This window comes from Pezoporus occidentalis, unplaced genomic scaffold (assembly GCF_034315485.1).
Source record: "Pezoporus occidentalis ecotype Australia unplaced genomic scaffold, CSIRO_AGI_Poc_V1 ctg259, whole genome shotgun sequence".
NCBI classification, from domain to species: domain Eukaryota; kingdom Metazoa; phylum Chordata; class Aves; order Psittaciformes; family Psittacidae; genus Pezoporus; species Pezoporus occidentalis.
In genome coordinates, this window is record NW_026914491.1 from 404,721 (window position 1) to 423,029 (window position 18,309).

The window sequence follows — 18,309 nt, forward strand, 5'->3', positions numbered from 1 at the left end:
AGCACTCCTGTTGAATGAGCCATGAAGTGATTTTGAGAGTATTTTGCAGACCCTCCTTTCCGAACTCTCCCGCCTGCGTTGCCAGCCGAGCTCAAACTCTGAGGCAGCACCAGCTCCTGTGCAGTGGAAGCCTGGTTTGCTGCTGCTCTGTAACAGGATGCTGGGGCCACCGTGCACTAATCTAAATGTGTCAGCAGAAATGTCATCACTTCCCAGTGCTCCTCTGGAAACCTGAGTTTCTTTTGGTCTCAGCTACAGGCTGGTTCTAAGCCCTGTAGCATAACCCACCTTCTGCCAGCAACCAGCGGTGCCGGTGCCTCTGCTGCCAATGCATTGGTCCCATTCCCTGTCCCAGAGCAATGCCAGGGAGATGGCACTGCTGTGGGGAGCCGTGGGCTGTGCTGCTGCTGAGGGAGATCGTGTGCCGCTGCTCAACGAGAGCTCATAGACCTGAGTGCTCCCAGTTCCTGCATTCCTGCCCTGGTTAAACAGCACCTACTGTATTTGGGTTGGTTTTGCTAAGCAGCTGCTGCAGTCACACACTCACTTTCTTGCTTCTCCTCTCCACATGCTGCCCAGCTCCTCAAGCCCTGCATCCACCCTCTGCGCAGTGCCTGTCTGCGGGTGGGATTCGGGGTGCACGGGATGGAACCGGGGGGGTTGGAGCTTTGGGTGCGATGGCCGGGAGCTGCGGGTGCGAGGGCAGCGCAGGGGGTGACGCTGCTGCTCTCTGCTCCGTTCCAGGGCGCCCCGGAGCAGCCCCGGACCCGCGGCTGCAGCCGGAATGTCCTGGACTCGCTCTGGTCGGGAAGAGCTTTTTGCCTGGGGAGCGGCCCAGCGCGGTGCCCGCTCCGCTGCCCGGGAATGCCGCCCGCGATGGGACCTGGGAGGCGTGTGCGGAGTGGGTGTGCAAGGACCAGCGCCTGCCCGTGGCTGCTGCAACGCCTGCACCGGGGAAGAACCCGGAGCCCGGGCGAGGCCCTGCGGCAGGGAACAAGCCCGCCCTGGATGGGAACAAGCCCGCACTGGATGGGAACAAGCCCACACTGCCTGGGAACAAGCCCGCACTGGATGGGAACAAGCCCGCCCTGGATGGGAACAAGCCCACACTGCCTGGGAACAAGCCCGCACTGGATGGGAACAAGCCCACACTGCCTGGGAACAAGCCCGCACTGGATGGGAACAACCCCACACTGGATGGGAACAAGCCCGCACTGGATGGGAACAAGCCCGCACTGGATGGGAACAAGCCTGCGCTGGCTGGGAAGCCTGACACAGGGAAGAAACCCAGTTCAGGGAAGAAGCCACCATGTGGGGGGAAGACTGAGACTCAGGAGAAGCCAGAGGTTGTAGCAAAGCCAGGGGCTGGAGGGAAACCGGGCACTGGAGAGAAGCCAGAGGCTGGGGAGAAGCCGGACACTGGGGATAAACCTGTGCTGGGGGAGAACCCAGAGACTGGTGGGAAGCCAGAGACTGGTGGGAAGCCAGAGGCTGGGGGGAAGCCAGAGAGCGAGGGGAAGCCTGAGGCAGGAGAGAAACCTGAATCTGACCAGGGTGACAGTGGGGAGGATGATGACAGCGATGATGATGATGATGATGATGATGATGATGATAAGGGTAAAAATGAGCATGGTGATGGTGATGATAATGGTGACAGTGACGATGGCAACGACAATGGCGACAGCGATGGTGATGATGATGGAGGTGACGATGGCAATGATGATGGAGATGATGCTGGAGATGACAATGGTGATGATGATGGTGATGATGGCAATGATGATGGCAACAATGGTGATAGTGGTGATGACGATGATGGCAACAGTGATGACGACAATAGTGATGACAACAGTGATGACAATGGCTATGATGGTGATGGTGATGATGATGAAGACTATGGAGATGGCGATGAAGATGATGACAGTGATGATGGTGGTGGTTATGGCGATGACACTTGGTGATCCATGCCACCAGGTGTGTGAGGAAGCAAGCAGAGCCTGTGGTGGGTGGGTGCAGGAGTGGCTGCCCTGGGGCTCCTCCTCTGCCTCACTCTGCCAGGGCTGGCCCCGGGCACCAACCATGTTTGGTCAGGTCCTTCTCTTTCCTAATAAACCCCACACAGAGCCACTGGTTTGGCGTGACAAGCTGTCCCTGGTCAGTGCCTGGCATGGCCAGCCCGCCAAGGCTGCCCCAGCCCTGTCCCATGCATGAGGAGCTCCTGTGCCTGCTTCTGCCTGGTGTGAGCCTGGCAGGGCCCTTTGCACAGCAACATAACTTGGTCCCCTGTGAGAGAGCCACAGGAATGGCCCTGACAAGCCCCACCAGGACCAACAGAACATCTCTGGGCCAGCTCAGAGGGGGCTCCTTGGGGTGAGCTGCCCCACGGCCACCCTCCAGCATCCTCCGGCAGCAGCTGCCATGGCAGAGCTTGGCCAGGGCCCACATGGGCTCCTGGAGCTGGGGACAGACCCATCCCCGGGACGTGCTGCCACGGTGACAGCCCCCTCTGGACCCAGCCCCTCCCGCAGGGCCCAAAGCTCCCAGGGCTGCCGCGGGGGCTCACCAGGAGCCCGATGCAGCAGGAGCCAGCCAGTGCTCATTGCAGAAAGGGTTTACTGGGGGTGGGGGGCACTGAGACCCCCGTGCTCTGCAGGGAGCTGAGGGTGAGGGGTGGAGGTGGGAGCAGGGGAACGGGCCCTTATCCAGCAGCTGGTGGGTCCCTCCATGGCCGCTCTCTGTCCGTGTCTGTCCGCTGGCCGCACAGGCTGGGTCCTTGGCCCAGGTCCACGCAGGGGTTAGGTGAGTCCTGGGGAGAGACCAAAGCATCCGTGTCCCAGGCCCTGGCTTCGGGGCACGCTGGGGTGCAGCCATCGCCCCTGCTCAGGAAGCTGGGCTCCGGCCATGGCTGCACCCTCCCGCTGCACCGGCCCCGTGCCCGCCCTGCACTCACCGGTAGACACGAGCCGGGCCCAGAGGCAGCAGAGCCCCAGCAGCAGGAGCAGCAGCAGCAGCCGCATGGTGCGGGGCAGCCCCAGGGCTTGGGCGCAGCTTTAAATCCTCTCATGGCTGGAGGCTGGTCCCAGTGACCTGGTCCGTGCCCAGCGCCCAGCACGCTCCGGCTGAGCGTGACCCCCCCTCCCCTCCCTGCATGGTGCTGCTGGACGAGCCAGGCAGGAGGCACAAAGCTGCTCCTGCTCTGTGCAGCCCTCGGAGAGCTGTGTTGTGTTTGCCATGTGCCATGTGTGCCGTGTGTGCTGTGTGTGCTGTGTGTGCCGTGTGTGCCGTGTGTGCCGTGTGTGCCATGTGTGCCATGTGTGCCATGTGTGCTGTGTGTGCCATGTGTGCCGTGTGTGCCGTGTGTGCTGTGTGTGCCATGTGTGCCATGTGTGCTGTGTGTGCCATGTGTGCCGTGTGTACCATGTGTGCCGTGTGTGCCGTGTGTGCTGTGTGTGCCATGTGTGCCATGTGTGCTGTGTGTGCCATGTGTGCCGTGTGTGCCGTGTGTGCTGTGTGTGCCGTGTGTGCTGTGTGTGCCATGTGTGCCGTGTGTGCCGTGTGTGCCGTGTGTGCCGTGTGTGCCATGTGTGCCGTGTGTGCCGTGTGTGCCGTGGTGTGCTGTGTGTGCCGTGCTGTGCTGTGTGTGCCATGCTGTGCTGTGTGTGCCGTGTGTGCCGTGTGTGCCGTGTGTGCCGTGTGTGTGTGCCGTGTGTGCCGTGTGTGCTGTGTGTGCTGTGTGTACCATGTGTGCCGTGTGTACCATGTGTGCCATGTGTGCCGTGTGTGCCATGTGTGCCGTGTGTGCCGTGCTGTGCTGTGTGTGCTGTGTGTACCATGTGTGCCGTGTGTGCCGTGTGTGCCATGTGTGCCGTGTGTGCTGTGTGTGCCGTGTGTGCCGTGTGTGCCATGCTGTGCTGTGTGTGCCATGTGTGCCATGTGTGCCGTGTGTGCTGTGTGCGGTTTGTGCCGTGTGTGCCATGTGTGCTGTGTGTGCCATGTGTGCCGTGTGTGCCATGCTGTGCTGTGCTGTGTGTGCCATGTGTGCCGTGTGTGCCATGTGTGCCGTGTGTGCTGTGTGTGCCGTGCTGTGCTGTGTGTGCCGTGCTGTGCTGTGTGCCATGTGTGCCGTGTGTGCCGTGTGTGCTGTGTGTGCCGTGCTGTGCTGTGTGTGCCATGCTGTGCTGTGTGTGCTGTGTGTGCCGTGCTGTGCTGTGTGTGCCATGTGTGCCGTGCTGTGCTGTGTGTGCCATGCTGTGCTGTGTGTGCTGTGTGTGCCATGCTGTGCTGTGTGTGCCATGTGTGCCATGTGTGCCGTGTGTGCCGTGTGTGCCGTGTGTGCCGTGTGTGCTGTGTGTGTGTGTGCCGTGTGTGCCGTGCTGTGCTGTGTGTGCCATGTGTGCCGTGTGTGCCGTGTGTGCCATGTGTGCCATGTGTGCCGTGTGTGCCGTGTGTGCCGTATGTGCTGTGTGTGCCATGTGTGCCATGTGTGCCGTGTGTGCCGTGTGTGCCATGCTGTGCCATGTGTGCCATGCTGTGCCATGTGTGCCATGCTGTGCCATGTGTGCTGTGCACCATGCTGTGCCATGTGTGCCATGCTGTGCCATGCTGTGCCATGTGTGCTGTGTGCCATGCTGTGCCATGTGTGCTGTGCACCATGCTGTGCCATGTGTGCCATGCTGTGCCATGTGTGCCATGCTGTGCCATGCTGTGCCATGTGTGCTGTGTGCCATGCTGTGCCATGTCACAAGAGCAGCTGGTGCAGCTTCCTTTTGCGTAGGGCAGGTACAGGCAGGGTCCAGAGAACCTGCGTGGATCTGGCCGTGCCGGGGCGATGGAGGTGGCTCCCATTTGGGCACTGTGGAGCGGCCCGCGGTGCCCTGGCAGCTCCCCAGGCATTGTTCTGCCTCCGGGAACAATCGCTGGCTCCCAGGGGACGTCCTGTGACAGGACACGGTTCACAGCCCCGCGCTGCCACCGCAGCCCCCCAGCTCCCGGCCAGCCCATGCCCACCTGGCCCCACACCTTGGGCAGCAGCTGGGGACCAGGACTAACGGGGGGGGTACAGGGCCCTGATGCTGGGAGCAGGGAGCTGGAGGCTGTGTGGGTGCTCTGCCTGGGTGCCAGGACTGTGGGGTCATAGCACCAAGTCCTGTGTCCTTCGAGGAGCCAGGGTGGGTGCCCAGGTCCCTGTTGCTGGAGTTTCCTCTTGCCTCCTGCTCCCTTCCATGGGGCTGGAACCCCACAGCCCCCTTCCATGGGGCTGGTGGGACCAACCACTCCAGCCGCTGCAGCCGCCTGCTGCTGGGGCTCCAGGCATGGGCATGAATCAGCATCTGGAAGGACAGAACCCTTCCCAGGGTCTGGCTCTGCTTCCCCCCCACAGCTCTGCCCATGCCTGGCATCGCTCAGGGCCCGGCTCTCCTGGGGGGCACGAAGCTGCCCCCAGCACCATGGAGGCACCTGCCAGTGTGCCACAGGCCATGCTGGCAGCAGGGGCTGCCCTGGCCGGCGCCGCACGGGGCTGCTGGTGGCGTTGGCTGCTGCCGCTGCGTGTCGCAAGGACGGAGGCTCTGGAGCTGCTGGGATTTTCCTTCCGGGAAGAGGCAGGAGGGCTCCGGCTCGCTGGGCCGGCTGCACGCACGTGTGCGAGCGTGTGCGTGTGCACGTGCAGCCACAGCCGGCACGGGCTGGACACGTGCGCGTGCGTGCGCAGTCCACGCTCCGTGTGTGTGTGTGTGCATGGCTGCGTGTGTGCGCAGCGCACGCTGCGTGTGTGTGTGCATGGCTGCGTGTGTGCGCAGCGCGCGCTGTGTGTGTGCATGGCTGCGTGTGTGCGCAGCGCACGCTGCGTGTGTGTGTGCATGGCTGCGTGTGTGCGCAGCGCACGCTGCGTGTGCCACCCAAAGCACCCGCGGTCCAGGCTGGGTGGGCAGCACCATGCACCTGCCAGCATGCCACTGAGTGCATGGGGACTCTCTCCCGTTGGTGTGACCCATCCCGGGAGCACACGGAGGCATGGGATGAGCAGCAGTGGGGAGCACGGGCTCTGCTGTGCTGGGGGATCCTCACTGTGAACAGGGTCAGGTCAGGTCAGGGGGGGCAGCAGGACAGCACCTGGCTCCCATCACGCCATGGAGCATCAGTCCCATCAGGACATCATCCTGGTGGCACAGAGCTGTCCCACACACCCCACACCCACCCCCCCAGGATGACACAAGCCCTAGCACCAGCGGCACCAGCCCCATATCCGCCGCTGTGTCTGCCCACCTTGGCCATGGCATTCCTTTGGGAGCAGGGGCTGTTCTGGATGATGATGTCAGTCCCTGCAGTGATCACCCGGGTGGCTGAGATACCATGGGAAGATAATGGGGAAAAATGTAGTGCCGGTGGACTTGGTGCCGTGGCCCTGCCCTCCTGTGGGACGCAGTGCTGGGAGTTTCTGTGTCACTGGGAATGTCCTGTGCAGCTCCAGGTCACGGAAGATGAGCTGCAGCCCCAGGACCACCCCTGTCCCTCCGCAGGGGTTCCTTTCCTGTCACTGTTGTGTCCCTCCAGCTTTGCTCCCGCCCCACTCAGGCTTTGCCACATCACCGTGTCCCGTGCGGTGCCGCTGCCAGGCTCTCCATCCTGGGTTTCACAGCAGAGGCAGGGAAAGGCTGCACTGGGACGTGGGTGTCCCCGCAAACTGCACCCCACATCCAACTTTCTTGGCCTCTCCCCACGGAGCTTTCCTCGCCCTCCACTTCCCCCTTGGGACGGTAATTACGCCCGTAATTAGGAAGACAATTATTCCTGCTGAATGGCAACAGCTTAATCTGTTTCTCCCTCCTTTTGGCATGTTTCACCCCACGCCCGCCCAAGGGTGTTGGCAGGATACCGGGGATGTGCCTGCGCCCTGCCCAGCGCCCGCAGCCCTGCGCTGCAGTGGGTCTGGACCTCCAGCTGTGTCCCAGGGAATGAATGCCTCACACGCAGGGGGGCTCGGGGGGGCACAGGCACGGCTCTGCACAGGCAGCCCCGGGAGGGGAGCAAGTGAAGGGGATGGTCCCAGCCCAGGAGAAGGTGATGAAGTGGGTGGCAAAGTGCCTGCAGGGTGAGGAGAGACGGGAGCATCACTGTCCTGGGGGTCCTCTCTTCCACAGCAGTGGTGGCTGGCACACGGGGTGGGACCGAGGGCTCAGCGCTTTGTGGGACCATCCGCCCGGGATGCTCCATCAACCGGGGGGGAGCGCGGCAGAAAGGGGTGAAGGGGCCTTTCCCCGCGGACCTGCACCGCGGGCAGAGCAGTCCCGCAGCGCCCGGTGCCCAGACCCTGCCCTGTGACGCCCCGGAGGCTTTCTGCGCCCTTTCCATGCTCCCCGGCAGCGCAGAGGCTGGCACCGACCTCCCCGTGCCCGTCGCCACCACGGCTCGTCCCCAGGGGCTGCTGCGGGCGCCGGTGGTGCCCCCAGCCCGGCGCGGGCAATGCCGCCGCCGCACCGGGGCAGCCATCCCGTCGTACCGGTCGCCCCGGCTCAGCGCTGCTGCGGGATGCTGCCGGGGAGGCCGGGCCCGGCCTGGGCGCGGCTCGTTACCCACATGGCAGGAATTAGCCGGGCTCCCTCCGCCCCCCGGCACACCTTAAATCCCGGCCCGCCGTGCCCGGGCCAGACCCGGCTGCCCAGGGCACCATGGAGCTGCTGCCAGGCCGCCTCTTCCTCTTCCCCCTCCTCGCAGCCCTGCTCCCCCTCTCCGCACGGTCTGGCCCGACCCCGCTCACAGCTGGACAAGAGGAGCTGGGGACGGGTGAGCGGGCTCAGGGCATGTGCCGGGGATGCTCCTGATGCGGCTGCCACCCAGAGCTCCCCGCGCGGTGCCTGCAGGGGCACGGGGCTGCGGGTGACCAGCGTCCAGCCGTGGGGTGCTGGGGGGCTGCCCTGAGCCCTCCCCAGCGTCCTGCTATGTGTGTCCTGCAGTGAAGCCCGGGTACTGCTACCACATCCCAGAGGTGGAGGACCTGCTGCACCAGGACTGCAACGCCTGCCACAAGGACGCCTCCTGCTCCCGCTGCACCAGAGATGCTGGCTGCCCCGGTGCCACCAAGTGCTGCCCCAGCAAGTGCGGCTACACGTGCCAGGAGCCGGTGCTGGGTGAGGGCTCGGTGCCGTGGTGGTGGGGTCAGCAGCAGGGCGGGAGCCAAGCAGACAAGGAGGGGGTATCCCTGAGCTCTTGTTGGGTCCTGCAGAGCCAGGGGGCCCCATGCTGCGGGCTGGGGAGTAACCACCTGCAGGTGCATGGGGCCATGGGGCCGGCGGGTGTAGAGCTGGCTGCTGGTGGGAAGGGTTTGGTGCTAAGAAGGGACCGGAGCTGTGGAGGTTTCTCCAGGGGCCCTGGGAGTGCCGAGCCCGGCAGCATCCGTTTGCCACCCTTGGCTCAGCCTGTTCCCTTGGACCATGCAGACTTCTGCTACCTGCCCTCTGTCTGCGGGAACTGCAAGGCGCTCTTCCGCCGCTTCTTCTTCAACGCCTCCAGCCAGCAGTGCGAGGAGTTCATCTATGGCGGCTGCGGTGGCAACAGGAACAACTTCGAGACCAAGGACGCGTGCTTCCAGGCCTGCTCCCACATTGGTAACTAGCCCTGTGCCTGTGCCGTGTGCCCTGTGCCGCCCCTGCCCCGCTCCTGATGCGCTGTGTCTCAGTTCCAGGTGCCCGGTAGTGCTGGCCCGGGGAGCACAGTGGCCTCTAAATTGTCCCTGCCCAGGGAAAGCTGCTGCTGGTGGCCACGGCCCTGTCCCCGTGGGGAGCCATTCCCCACAGGGCTGGCAGTGATGGGCGCTGCTGGCCAGGGTGGCTGTGCTGGGGGCTGCGGCTCTGCCAGGGACGTTCTCCAGCCAGGGGCAGGGATGCGCACCCACGGCAGCAAGGCTGCACCCTCCTGTGCCATGGTGCTCGGCTGGAGGAGCCTGACCCTCCCATGGGCTGTGACACTTCAATACAAGGGCAGGTCCTTGGATGAGCACGTCTGGGTCTTGTCCTTCCTGCCTGTGCAGGCAGCACCCATCCTTCTGGGCTGCCCTCCTGCACTGGCACCAGGCGCTGGGTGTCCTCAGCAGCACCACATTCAGCCCCAGGCTCACCCAGCCACCACCCTGCAGCTCCCACTGCCCCTGGATGGGCTCCCGGCCCCAGCTCTGCCCTCAAGCTGCCTCCGTGACCTGGCTGGGAGCTACAGCAACCTGATGGAGGAGGAATAGACCCTTTGGTGGATGCTGGGGCATACCCATCCCACAGCCTCGGGTCCATGTCTGCCCCAGACCTGGGTTTGTGTTTGCACCACTTCACTGACCGCTGGTGAAGGTCCTGAGCCACCAGCCCTAGCCCTGGTAAGGCCATCCCTGCCCCGGTGAGCCCTGGGGCTGTCCCAGTGCCTGGTGGGGTCAACCTGGTGCTGCCAAGACTCGGGGGGCAGCTGGAGGTGGCCAAGCACAGGGTTTATTGCTGGAGGTGCTGGGGAGGGGACAAGCCAGCTGGCCCCGTGTCTCCTTCCAAAGATGTCTTCCTGCCATGGAGGAGCTGCTCTCGAGTCATGCAGCATCTGAAAAGGATGTGGTTTTAGTGAGCTCTGAGGCTGTGAAAGCCACGGGTGCCGCTGAGCACAGCTGGTTCTGGCAGCAGTTTCATCCAGCTTCATCTCCTTTCGGGTCCCCTTAACCCAAAAGCACATCTGTGCTGGGAGCAGAGTGATGGGGCAGCAGCAGGAGCCGGCTGCAGGGATGTGGAGCCAGGAGCACACAGAACACTGAGCCCTTCATATGGCTCTGCCCTGTGCTGGCCCCAGCTTGGTGGCCCAGTGCCCCTTTCCCTGCAGCTATTGCTGCAGCACTTGTGCCCCCAGGCACAGTCCTCATGGAGGCTGCAGAGGTCCAGGCACATCCCACGGCCCCTGGGGTTGGGGCATATTCCCCCCTGCCCATCATGCAGAGCAGCCCATGTGGGGCACCCCAGGGCGCTGTCGGGTCCCGGCTGGCCCAGCCCCACCTCACCTCTGGGGGTGTCCGTGCAGACGTGGCCGCAGCCGCTGTGGGTGCAGCGCTGGCCCCTGGGGCACTGCGAGTCGGCCTCGCACTCCTGCGGGCACCGCTCGGCCCCGTGCCAGGGCACGGCCGCGGCGTCGCGCTCTGTGGGAGGGAGAGCCCGGTCGTGGGCAGCCCTGAGCTGAGGCCGTGCGTGCTCATCCCGTGCATGGAATGAGGGGGGGCACAGAAGGACAGACAGGGACAGCGGGGAGGGTGCGGGAGCCTGGGGCACAGCCCCTCCTCGCTGGGGAGGGAGCACCAGGCTGGCCCAGCGGGGTTGGTGTCAGCCGGGAGGGGGTACCTGATGCTGACCTTGCAGAGAGGCGGGGGTGCAGACATGGCCACAGCCATTGCTGCAGCACTTGTGTCCCCAGGGACACTCCTCATCGGAGCTGCAGAGGTCCAGGCACGTCCCTGCCTCCCTGGGGATGGGGCATGTTCCCACTCTGCCTGCAAGGGAAGCACCTGGCGGGGGTATCCCACCGTGGGGCACCCCAGGGTTGGCCCCCCATGCCTCTGGGGGACCCGGCTGGCTCTCACCTCCAGGGATGTCTGTGCAGACGTGGCCACAGCCATTGCTGGTGCACCTCTGTCCCCGGGGACACTGTGAGTCAGTCTCGCACTCCTCCATGCACTGGCCACCATCCCTGTCCCAGCTCTCTGCAGGGGCACAGCCACTGCTGTCACCCGGTGGCCCCAGGCACTGGTGGCCGGTTCCCGCAGCAGTGCTCCTGGTACCTCTGGGCACGGCCACGCACTCCCAGGCGCAGCCGGTGTTGCAGCACTTCTCGGCTCGCCCGCAGATGCTGTCGTCCAGGCACTGGCTCCGGCGCCTGCGCCGCGGGTCCCAGCACGGCTCTGCCCGAGGGCACTGCCCGGGGTGCTCTGCATGGGCCGGGACCAGCTCAGGGTGCGGGTCCCACACACGTCCTTCCCCGTGCAGGTCCGGGCTGCCCGCGCTCACCTCGGGCCGGGCGGGCGCAGCGCATGGCGCAGCCGGAGAAGCAGCACTTCTCCTGCCGGGGACAGTCCCTGTCGTGGGCGCAGGAATCCTCCTCCTCCTCACACGGCTCCGGTGCCTGCCGCGGCCTCACCCTCGGGCACTCGCCGGGTTTGTCTGAGGGTTGGGAAGGGGTGACAGGGGCAGGCACTCCCTGCGCTGCGGGCACCCCCTGCCCTCTGGGCTCTACCCGCCCCACGGCAGCTTTTCCATCTTGCCCTTGTGGCCACGTGGCCCCGGCAGCTGTGTCCTCACCTCGCTCAGGGGCTGAGCACACGTGCCCACATGTGCTGCTGCAGCACTTCTCATCCCCCGGGCACTGCCAGTCCCCAGCACAGGCAGTGCCGCATGGCGCCGCAGCGGGTGGTGCCTCCGGGGCCACAGGGCAGATGCCCGGTTTCTCTGGGGACAGGAGGCAGTGGAGCTGTGGGCACGGGGTGATGGTGACCCACAGCCCCACAGCTGGGGAGGATCCCAGCCTGGTGCTCACATGCTGGGGCTGAGCAGCTCACACCTCTGGCCGGGGGCAGGCAGACGTAGTCACAGCCACGCAGGCAGCACTTCTCCTCACCGGGACACCCGGCGTCGTGCCAGCACCAGGCTCTGCAGTCATAACTGGGGAACAGCCCAGCACGGGCAGGGCAGAAGCCGGGCTTCTCTGGAGGGCATGGCATGGAGTGGCTGTGGGGCTGCCCAGGGCATGCATCCCTTGGCACCGCAGCCCCCTCAGCACCATGGCCCTGCTGCACCAGGCACCACAGCACAGCTCTACCCTGTGGCAATACTTCAGCATCTCCTCCCACCAGAACCACGGGGCTGGCACCAGACCCTCTCAGAGGTGTGGAGAGGAGCTGCCTTTGCCCCCACAGCTCCCCGGATTTAGTGGTCCCCCCGTGTCCCACCTTGGTGCACGGTGCTGCAGGACCCCGCGCACCGGCCGTCGCAGCACATCTCCCTGCTGCTGCAGTCCCCGTCACTCTGGCACCTCGCTCCCTCCTGCCAGGCTGCTGTGGCCGTGGGGGCCTCTGCAAGGCAGACGGCCCATGGGGTGCCAGGAATGCCAGTGGGGACCGGGACACACTCATCCCCTCCCACCCTGGCACTGCCTGGCTCCTGCCCTGGCTGTGGCACTCACCCATTGCCTTCGTGCAGCACTCAGGGCCGCAGCAGTGCTGGTATCCCTGTGCCCTCTGCTCCTGGCACTGCTCAGAGCGCAGCCGTGGCCACCAGGGTGGGCAGAGCCATTAAAGCTCCATGGCAGGTCTGACCCGCTCACCTTGGCTGCGTGCGTGGCACTGCCGGCTGCACTGCTGGTGGCAGCACACCTCGGAGGGGGGACAGTCCTGGTCCTGGCGGCACCTCTGCTGCTGGGGCTGCGGCGGGGTGGCTGTGGCAGGGCTGGTGTCCCCTGCACCGCAGAGCGGGACGGTGCCGGTGGTGAGGACAGAGCGGGATGGTGGCCGGCCGGGGGTGGCCTCGGGTGCCCTGCCCGCCCCAGTGCCGGCCCAGGAGCCGCGCGGTGCGTCCCTGTAGTGGCACCCGCACGGGGGCCGCGGGGGATAGCAGCGAGCGGCTGGCACCGGCAAAGCAGGGGGCGAGGGGCCCCGCTGTGCCACAGCTCTGTGCCTGGGTGGGGTCTGGCCCCACGGCATCACCCCTGGGCCCCAGCCCTGCCTGCGCTGCCCGGCCCGCCCCATCCCGCCCCATCTCACCTGCCGGGGCTGGGGGCAGGCACTGCCCCCCGCAGCTGCTGCTGCAGCACTTCTGCACGTCGGGGCAGTCGCTGTCGCCGCGGCACCGCTCCTGGCACGGGCTCTCCGGCCCCGGCCGCGCCGCGGGGCGCTCCCCGGGCTTGGGTTGGTCTGGGGGAGCAGAGCGGGTGCGAGGCTGCAGCATCCCCGCGGGTGCGTGCCCGCGCCGGGGCTCGCTGGCCCCTCACCGTGGTGCAGGCGCTGGCAGTGGAGGGGAGCGGCTCGTGGCCCGTGGTGGCGGGGAGGTGGCTCCGGCACGGCCGGGCCCCGCGGACACGCAGCGGGGAGCCGGGGCTGTGCCGCTGCCCTGGGCCTTACCCTGCACCGGCTCCAGGCAGGCAGAGCCGCAGCCCAGCGCGCAGCACTTCTGCATCCCCAGGCAGTCCTGGTCCTCCAGGCACGGGAAGGAGCAGGGGTAGAAGAGCCCCTCGGGGGCTGCCGCCGGGCAGGCGCCGGGTTTCTCTGCAGTGTTGCGGCACGGGGCTGAGGTGAGGCTGCACCGACGGTGTTGAGGGCAGCGCCTCCTGCCCCTGCCAGACCCCTCTGCTGCCTCTGGCTGGAACCCACCACTTGCCCCATCCCAAGCCCCTCCACATGCCCCAAGCCAGCCTTTGGGGCTGTGGGCAGGAGGCTGCCAGCAGCACACGGAGAGCTGCTCCGGGGCAATGGGGATGGCGCAAGTGACAGGGACAGGGGAGAAGGGTCATGGCTGCCCCAGGACAGAGGTGCTGCTGGTGGCCGTGCTGCGGTGCCGTACCTTGTGCCGGGGCGGTGCAGCGAAGCCGGCACTCTCGGAGGCAGCACTTGTGCCAGCCAGGGCAGCTGGAGTCATCGGCACAGAGCGGGGGCTCCAGGCGCAGGCAGCGAGTGAAGTCCCGCGGGCACCTCCCTGGCTTCTGGGGCTCCCCTGCAGTGGAGTGGGACCAAAGCTCCTCATCCTCCATTCCCAGGGCAGTGGGATGGAGCTCCTCATCCTCCATCCCCGGGGAGCAGAACCAGAGCTCCTCACCCTCCACCCCTGTGGCAGCAGGATGGAGCTTCTCATCCTCCATCCCCAGGGCACTAGGAGGACCTTCTCATCCTCCATACCTGGGGGCCCTGGTAGGAAGGGGACTGATTGGAGCAGGACTGGGGACTCCCCTGCAGCATGTCCCTTGGGATGCTGTACCCACACACTGAGACCTGCATGACACAGCACGGCATGGTGTGGCATGGCTTGGGACTGCGTGTGCCCTTGTGAAGCAGCGAGTGCCAGTGGTGTTATCATGGGGAAGCTGGTACAGAGCCCACATTGGCTGGAGGTCAGGATCCATCCCTGAGTATCCTGGTGCCCCATGCATCCCCACTGCAAGCAGTGTGCTCCTTGCTGCTGCCACTTTCTCTTCTTCCTCCTCCTGGCACCCTGTGCTCATCTTGGCCACCCTGGGAAAATCAGGATAGCTCTGCCATGGGCACAGGTGAGTGCATGCTCCAGCCGGTGCCTGTGCCCCATTGCCAGCAGTGGGCAATGCCTGTGGGCAGTGGTTTCTGCAAACACCCAGAGCCAGCCGCGCTGTTTGGGCTGCAAACAGAGACACTGCAGGAGGTTTCACTCCAAACAGCAGCTGTTTGGTTGAAAAAGAGGAACCTGGCCGCTGGGGCGGGCAGAGCAGCACCACAGCCGGGCACAGCTGCCCCTCATTGTCCCACGGAGGGGGGTCCTCCAGTGGGGTCTGTGCTGGGAAGTGGCACCCACAGCCCCAGCCCCTCCGCTGGTCAGGGGCTTTGTGCAGGGGTGGGAGGTGCAGGGACCAGAGCCCGGACACTGCAGAGCTGCAGGTCTGGCACCCACCACCACCTGCAGAGACCCCTCCTCAGCTCTGGGCTCTGCGGGCACAGACATCCCAAATCCAGGTCCCCCTGTGTCAGTGTGGGGTGCCCAGGGAGGATGGGGAAGGGGCCCCTGCTGCCTGCAGGACCCCGGGTGCTGACAGCTATTGTGCATGCAGGATGCAAGCGGTGCATGTGGTATGCAGGGTGTGCATGTGGGGTGCAGGGGATGCAGACATGCCCATGCAGCCCAGAACGGGAGTGGGCTCACGGAGGCAGCAGGGTTGTGGCACAAATGCTGCAGCTGTGACAGACATGGTCCCCACCAGCACGTGCCAGGCAGTGCCAGCATGCACCGGGCAGGGCCAGAGGGACACAGCAGGGCAGGTTCTCCTGCAGTACTCACCTCCCTCTTCCTGGGGTACAGCGCCCGCCTCTGCCCTGAGGGTGATGAGCCCCAGAAGGAGCAAAAGCAATCTCATGGTGCTGCCGGGAGCGTTGTGTGTCCGGAGCTGAGCCAGGGGTGGGTTTAAGGTCCCCGGTGTGGGTGCCTGGTGCCGGGGCAGCTGGAGCCGGGTTGCCGGCCGTGCCAGGCTGCCGGGGCAGGGGGCAGGAGGAGGGGCAGTTCCTGGAACCCGCCGGCTCCCTGCCAGGCACCCGCTTATCTGCGGCCGAGCCCCGCTTGTGGGTCAGGGCGACCGCGGGGCCGGGGAGGGCGGCTGGGGTCAGGCGGCTGCTGACCCTGCAGTGCACGGCCCGGCCCTGCCCGGCCCCCCCTGAGACCCCCGCAGGGGGACCAGAGGTGGGAGACGTGTCCTGGGCCAGCTCCGTGTCCCCTCGTGGTGACGGGATGGGGCTGGGACAGGGGAGCGAGTGGACTCGTGCATTCCCACATGCACCCCCTGCACCCTGCAGTGGCCTCTGGCAGGTGGGTGCTGTCCCTGCTTGTCTGAGTCCTTCATCTACCCCGTGACTGCTTTTCCAACCAGGCTTTGACATTTTGGGATGCTAATGAGCCCTTCCTCGGTGACAGGAATCCGAGGGAACTGGTTTCTGCACTCCAGCCCGTGACTGCTGAGGGGACATCGGTGCAGCCCCAGACGCAGTGGGATGGTCACTATGGGGTGATGGTGGCTGGAGGGCGCCCGCATGGAAACGGGAATCTCTCCTTGCCCCGGGCCAGTGCCTGCCTGCAGAAATGATGCCGGGCACCCGCCTGCACTTCCCTGCCTGTGACACAGCCCGGGGCTGCCTGCGCCTCCTGGAACCCACCGCAGAGCCACCCAGAGCTGAACGCAGTTTATTTTGTTCCAGTGCTGTGGAGCAGCTGGGGCCGGTGGGATGCAGGGTCTGGGGATGCTGAGTGCCCTGGACAGGACCCGTCAGAGCAATGCTGGTGCAATTGGCTGGCAGTGCAGAGGATCTGGTGCAGGGACAGGTGAGGGGCAGCTGGTGCTGGGAGCAGCAGCAGCTCTTTTCTCACCCACAGGGTGCGATGACAACGGCTCTGGCACCCAGCTCCTGGTGCAGCCCTTCCCAGCCAGGGCTAGGCTGTGCCTGGGGGAGATGGATGGGGCAGTCAGTGCAGGATGGATTCTCCTGTCCCGAGCGATGGGGACCATGGGGTGCTCCCACCCTGGGCCACTCTTTGTCCCGTCCAGTCTGGATCCACTGCAGGGTGAGACCTATGTGGTGCCCAGGGCTGCTGGACCCGAGGGCCTCAGGGGGGAGTCTTACCTTGCAGCGGAGGGACGCAGGTCCGGCCGCAGCCCCGCAGGCAGCACTTCTGCTCGCGGGGACAGTCCCGGTCCTGCAGGCACAGGAGGAGGCACTCGGCTGACCGGTCACCATCAGCCATGGGGGGACAGAGCCCGGGATGCGCTGGCACATGTGGAGGGACAGAGGGGTGAGGGGCTTACCTCTGGGGAGGGCACCCCTCTAGGGTAAGCTCCTCACCTGGTCCTGCCCCATGGGGATAGCAGCTGGGTCCCTGCACACCCACTGCCCCCGCAAGGGTGCTGGCCCTGGCAGGGGAGCTCAGCGTGGGACAGGGCAGGGAGGGGACATGGGGGGTTCTCAGTGCCACAGGGCGCTGGTGGTTTTACCCTCGGTGGGTGGTTTGCAGATGTGTCCGCAGCCGGTGGTGCAGCACTTGGCAGTCCCGGGGCAGTCGCTGTCGGTGTCACACAGCTCCAGGCAGGGTCCCAGGGACCCCCGCAGCACCACAGGGCACGTGCCGGGCTTCGCTGCAGCATGGCGGCTCCCTGGTGACAATGAGGACCACGGCAGTGCCAGGTCTTGCTTCCTCCAGCCCCGTGTGACCTCGGTCCCCACTGTCCCCCCATCACATCCCCTGGTCCTGCCCCCCGTCCCCAGGCTCGCAGTGTCCGGGGCTGTGCCAGGGTGTGCGTGCGGCACCAGGTGCCCCAGCCGGCAGCACACGCTCCCCGGGCCTGGACGGCCGCCATCGGCTGCACACCCCGCTGGGGACACACTGGGCTTCGCAGGGAGCGGCTGTGCCACCACCAGTGTGGCTGCGGTGGACACGGGGCGGCTGCGGGGCAGCCACGGGCAGTGCCAGGGGCACTCGGCTGCGGCGGCTGTGGGTCTGGTGAGCGCCTGCTCTGGGGAGAGCAGAGCCCCGGGAGGGAGGTGGCGGGGCCCTACCTCTGTCCGGGGAGGCACAGGCCAGCCCGCAGCCGGAGAAGCAGCACTTGCGGTTCCCGGGGCAGTCCCGGTCATCGGCGCAGCGGTTGGAGCAGGCAGCGGCGCTCCTCCGGACGCGCTTCCGCGGGCAGAGCCCGGCCTTGGCTGCAGAGAACGGGAGGTCTGGGGCTCCGCGTGCCGCCGGCCTGGCCCCGCGGCGCCGTGGGGGCTGCGGAGCTCGGGCTTGTCCGTGCGTGGGGACGCGGGGCCGCCGCACCTGGCTCTGCGCGCAGGCAGCGGGCGCAGCAGCCGCGGGAGCAGCGCTTCTCGCCGGGGCTGCACGCGGCGTCGTTGCGGCAGCTCGTGGCGCAGCTCCCGCCGCCGGCGCTGCCGGGACGGGGGCAGTAGCCGGGGCTCTCTGCAGGGGGAGATGCCGCGTGCGGCCGCGTGCCCGGGAGCGGGGATCACAACGCGGGCACCTGGCCCCGGCCCCCGCCCGCCTCCCGCCCGGCCCCCCTGGTACCTGTGCTGGGGAGGACGCAGGTCCGGACCGGGCCGCGCCGGCAGCACCGCTCGGCGCCAGGGCAGCCGCGGTCCCAGAGGCAGTACAGCCCGGGCGCGAGGGGCGCCCCGCTCCCCCCCGCCGGGCACTCGCCCGCCTTGCCGGGGGCCCGCAGGGCACCGGGGGGCCGCCAAACCCGCGGGGCCCGGCGCGGTGCCGCAGTGGCCGTGGGGGCAGCGCCCCGGTGCCTGGTGCGGTGCTGCTGGGCCGGGGCGGGCGGCAGCTCCGTGGACAGCGCCAGGAGCACCAGGAGGAGGCTGCGCCCGCCGGACATGGCGCTGCCGTCGGGGAGCCGAGCTGGGGCTCGGCCCCAGGACCGGGATTTAAACCCTGCTGGGGTGGGGTCCGGCCGCACCGAGCTGCTCCTTCCCACAGCAGCACCATGTGGGCACCGTGGGAGCGCCGGGCACGAACAATCCAGCTCAGGGGAGGCTCCCGGGGCAGCGCTGGGCTCGCAGCCCACAGTGGTGCATCCTCCACAGGGAGCCCTTTC

General features: G+C 66.6%; 3 protein-coding genes and 1 long non-coding RNA gene across 9 annotated transcripts; 1 reads left to right on the forward strand and 3 right to left on the reverse strand.

Moving 5' to 3' along the window:
• Window positions 1-2,593: 2,593 nt before the first annotated feature.
• Window positions 2,594-3,101, reverse strand: LOC134166256 (uncharacterized). Its single transcript, XR_009965812.1, has 2 exons — window positions 2,948-3,101; window positions 2,594-2,803 (listed from the first exon to the last, which is right to left on the reverse strand). It is a non-coding gene; the product is annotated as an uncharacterized LOC134166256 (long non-coding RNA).
• Window positions 3,102-7,616: 4,515 nt separating this feature from the next.
• LOC134166255 (eppin-like) lies at window positions 7,617-9,248 on the forward strand. 2 transcript variants are annotated; one of them, XM_062623735.1, is made up of 4 exons: window positions 7,617-7,779; window positions 7,950-8,123; window positions 8,433-8,600; window positions 9,023-9,248. In XM_062623735.1, the coding sequence occupies exons 1-4, from the start codon at window positions 7,665-7,667 to the stop codon at window positions 9,184-9,186; spliced, it is 621 nt and encodes a 206-aa protein (XP_062479719.1). In that variant the 5' UTR covers window positions 7,617-7,664; the 3' UTR covers window positions 9,187-9,248. The 2 variants fall into 2 exon arrangements, with proteins under 2 accessions (XP_062479719.1, XP_062479720.1); XM_062623736.1 differs by lacking the exon at window positions 9,023-9,248 and adding an exon at window positions 8,672-8,988 and having other exon boundaries at window positions 7,626-7,779.
• Window positions 9,249-9,444: 196 nt separating this feature from the next.
• On the reverse strand, window positions 9,445-15,206 carry LOC134166268 (balbiani ring protein 3-like). 5 transcript variants are annotated; one of them, XM_062623776.1, is made up of 14 exons: window positions 15,015-15,206; window positions 13,557-13,706; window positions 13,118-13,261; window positions 12,761-12,910; window positions 12,325-12,456; window positions 11,951-12,073; window positions 11,563-11,706; window positions 11,304-11,450; window positions 11,013-11,165; window positions 10,787-10,933; window positions 10,589-10,708; window positions 10,361-10,498; window positions 10,016-10,150; window positions 9,445-9,567 (listed from the first exon to the last, which is right to left on the reverse strand). In XM_062623776.1, the coding sequence occupies exons 1-14, from the start codon at window positions 15,088-15,090 to the stop codon at window positions 9,557-9,559; spliced, it is 1,770 nt and encodes a 589-aa protein (XP_062479760.1). In that variant the 5' UTR covers window positions 15,091-15,206; the 3' UTR covers window positions 9,445-9,556. The 5 variants fall into 5 exon arrangements, with proteins under 5 accessions (XP_062479760.1, XP_062479761.1, XP_062479762.1 ...); XM_062623777.1 differs by having other exon boundaries at window positions 11,304-11,472; window positions 15,015-15,145; XM_062623778.1 differs by lacking the exon at window positions 12,761-12,910 and having other exon boundaries at window positions 15,015-15,204.
• A 706-nt stretch (window positions 15,207-15,912) lies between these two features.
• On the reverse strand, window positions 15,913-18,090 carry LOC134166326 (WAP four-disulfide core domain protein 3-like). Its single transcript, XM_062623878.1, has 6 exons — window positions 17,778-18,090; window positions 17,532-17,720; window positions 17,276-17,419; window positions 16,714-16,872; window positions 16,346-16,418; window positions 15,913-16,165 (listed from the first exon to the last, which is right to left on the reverse strand). Exons 1-6 carry the CDS (start codon window positions 18,088-18,090, stop codon window positions 15,991-15,993), a joined length of 1,053 nt encoding a protein of 350 aa, XP_062479862.1. The 3' UTR covers window positions 15,913-15,990.
• Window positions 18,091-18,309: the final 219 nt, after the last annotated feature.